The 3,493-nt window shown below is 53.4% G+C and overlaps 1 protein-coding gene across 1 annotated transcript in view; it reads left to right on the forward strand.

Moving 5' to 3' along the window:
• Positions 1-3,493, forward strand: part of GPR133 (G protein-coupled receptor 133) — a 97,955-nt gene that overhangs the window by 51,562 nt on the left and 42,900 nt on the right. Inside the window, exon 15 of the mRNA XM_006874081.1 lies at positions 903-1,044. Within this exon, the coding sequence (XP_006874143.1) occupies positions 903-1,044 (142 nt within the window). The remainder of the gene's footprint in view (positions 1-902; positions 1,045-3,493) is intronic.

The raw sequence follows: 3,493 nt of genomic DNA on the forward strand, positions 1-3,493 counted from the left end.
TGTGCGGTGCCTGGCTGTCCTGTGTCCTCCATCATACGCACACACGTCCTGTCAGGGTGGGGTGTCTGTGTGCGGTGCCTGGCTGTCCTGTGTCCCCCACCACAAGCACACACGTCCTGTCAGAGTGGGCTGTCTGTGAGGTGTCTGGGCTGCTCTGTGTCCTCTATCACACACAAACACGTCCTGTCAGAGTGTGCTGTCTGTGAGATGTCTGGGCTGTCCTGTGTCCTCCGTCACACGCACACACGTCCTGTCAGGGTGGGCTGTCTGTGAGGTGTCTGGGCTGTCCTGTGTCCTCCATCATACACACACACGTCCTGTCAGGGTGGGGTGTCTGTGTGCGGTGCCTGGCTGTCCTGTGTCCCCCACCACGAGCACACATGTCCTGTCAGAGTGGGCTGTCTATGAGGTGTCTGGGCTGTCCTGTGTCCTCCGTCACGTGCACACACGTCCTGTCAGAGTGGGGTGTCTGTGTGTGGTGCCTGGGCTGTCCTGTGTCCCCCACCATGAGCACACACATCCTGTCAGGGTGGGGTGTCTGTGTGCGGTGCCTGGCTGTCCTGTGTCCTCCGTCACGCGCACACACGTCCTGTCAGGGTGGGGTGTCTGTGTGTGGTGCCTGGGCTGTCCTGTGTTACTTGTCACATGCACACATATCCTGGCCTTCCCCCCGTGTGTGCCCTCTCCCCTTCTCTGCTGGCTGGAGGCCCCTTGGGTCCTTGTCCAGGCACCAAGCAGCTCAGCTCACACATTCATAATCGGGACCCCCGAGTTCCCCGTGGTGCCTGTCCCTGCTCAGGGCCTAGACAGCAGGACTGCAGGGTGACCACAGAAGCTGGCCAGCAGTGTCCCTCCCAGGGCCTCGTCACCCCATTTCCTGACAGTTCTCCCTCCATCACCAGGATTGCTGAGGCGGCCAAGCACCGAGGCTGCATGCTGTCTGCTGCCAGCCACCTGATCTCCCTGGAGGTGTCCCCTCCACCTGAGCTCGCCCAGAACTTGTCGGGATCCCCGCTGGTCACTGTCCATCTGGAGCATTCACTGGTGAGTCCTGCGCTTGTGAGCAGACAGGCGAACCTCGGTTGTGTGGTCTTCTTGAGTGTAGAGACTTTGACGCGGGACTATAGTTCATTGAAGGATACCTGGTGGCACGGCGGGTTAAACGTTGGATGGGTCAGCAGTTCGAACCTAACCAGCTTCTCCTGGGCAGAACGATGTACCAGTTTGCTTCTATAAAGATGACAGTGTTGGAAACCCCATGGGGCCATTCCACTCTGTCCTGCGGGTCGCTGTGAGGCAGGAAGGGTTCCGCGTCGGTGGTGGGTAACCTGTGGAGTGTGCCATGGTGTTGTTTGTTAAGTGCTGTGAAGTCAGGTCTGAATCGTAGCAACCCTGGTTAGGGTTTCCAAGGAGCGGCTGGTGAGTTTGAACCACTGACCTGGCGATTCAGACTCACCTTGCAGCCCAGTAGTTCTTCCACAGCGCCACACCAGGGCCATAGCATGCTGTCAACGTCGGAATACTGTGAGAATGACCCACGTGGGACCCAGAGACATGAGTGCGCACAGGCTGTCAGAGCAATAGAGCCAATCGACTTGGTCAAAGCAGGGTTACCAGTGTAAACATTCAGGTCTTCAGCGGCCGTCTGCCGGTTTGCTGTTGCTTGGCACTGGCACCCACTGCTATTCTTGTCTCCCCGGAATTCCATTTCTTTTGTCTTTGTTATCGAACACTAGTGACAAAGGCCGTCGGTGGCCCGGGGTCTGCTGGGCAGCGTCTTGGCAGAGTTGGCTTTCATGCCTGCGTGGGCAGCCATGGGTGTGGAGCAGGTAAACTGGCTCACCTCAGTTTTCTAGCGTGAGAGCCATTAGTAAGATGGAGGAATTTGTTCTGCTGGAAAGGAGCTCATGTAAGAGTGTGGGACCATGGTTCATCCGTAATGCTGAGTGATGAGCCATCTGTCCCCAGGTGACATGCTTCCCCGCCCCCTCATGGCCTCTTGTGTCTGCTTGTGGCCTCACGGGCTGCCCTCCACTGCCAGGTGCGCTTCCCTTCAGTGAGGTGCAACACTGATTCTGTATTCTCCTCAGGGGACGGTTTGTATGTTAATGAAACACTTGTTGACTCTGAAGGCTGAGATCTCTCAAGGAAATGACGAAAGGGCCCAATACATTCCTAGAAGCTAAAAAGTATGTGAAGATGGGTCTGTCTGGAGCTTTCTGCTCCACTCTGCTCTGCTCCGTCCCACCATCATGCAGGGAAGCCCTTCTTCCAGGGAGCTTCCAAAGGTGGGTGGGAAAAGGGAATTCAAAGGTAATGGAGTTTGTCCGTTAACTCTTTGAAGCCCACCTCGTGTAAGCAAGGCACTAGCTGTGGGTTAATGCACTGGATTACAAGGTCGGCTTGAACTGCACAATCAGTGATTCAAGCTTGCCAACTGCTCCTCAGAAACCCTACACAGGGTTGCTCTGTTGGAACGGACTCCACGGCACTTAGCACCAACAACGTCCACCTGGAACTACCTTCTCATTCGTTACCTCTGAGAAGACCACCCTCTGGGGGGCTTCCTGAGACTCAGGGGTCCACCAGAGTCTCTTCCCCCTGGCTCTCACAGGGCCTGTGTCCCATCATGTGATACGGAGAAAACGTGTGAAACTGTCCACGCTAGGTTGGTGAGGAAGCACAAGCAAGCCAGTGCCTACATGTGCCGGAACTGTTGAGAAGGAAGCCCCTAGCTAGAGCCAGGCTTCCCTCAGCTTTGCTTCTGCCCCCTGTATGCGCGTGTGTGTCTGTGTGGGCATGTGTGTGTTTAGTTCCTGTCTGAACCTGCAGTGCGCACATGTGTGTGTAGTTCCATCTGAGTTGGTAGTATGTGCGCATGTTTCTGTGTGTGCAGACGCATATATGTAGTTCCCTCTGAATCTGCAGTGTGTGTGCATGTTTCTGTGTGTGCACATGTTTGTTTGTAGTTTCTGCTGAATCTGCCGTGTATATGTGCGTGCATGTTTCTGTGTGTGTACATATGCATATTTAGTTTTCTCTGAATTTGTAATATTGTGTGTGCATGTGTGTACACACATCTGTGTAGTTCCCTCTGAATCCACAGTATATGTGTATGCATGTTTCTATTTCTGCACACATGTAAGTTTAATTCCCTCTGAATCTGTAGTTTGTGTGTGTGCATGTTTCTGTGTGTAGTTCCCTCTGAATCCACAGTATGTATGTGTATGCATGTTTCTGTGTGCACACACGTATGTTTAGTTCCCTCTGAATTTGCAGTATGTGCATGTTTCTGTGCACACACATGTGTGTTTAGTTCCCCCTGAATCTGCAATATGTTTGTGTACATATTTCTGTGTGTGTACATATGTATGTTCTCTCTGAAGCTGCAGTATGTATGTGTGTGCACACGTAAGTTTAGTTCCCTCTGAATCTGTAGTTTGTGTGTGTGTGTGCATGTTTCTGTGTGTAGTTTCCTCTGAATCCACAGTAC

The sequence above is a fragment of the Chrysochloris asiatica genome, unplaced genomic scaffold (genome assembly GCF_000296735.1).
Source record: "Chrysochloris asiatica unplaced genomic scaffold, ChrAsi1.0 scaffold00261, whole genome shotgun sequence".
NCBI classification, from domain to species: domain Eukaryota; kingdom Metazoa; phylum Chordata; class Mammalia; order Afrosoricida; family Chrysochloridae; genus Chrysochloris; species Chrysochloris asiatica.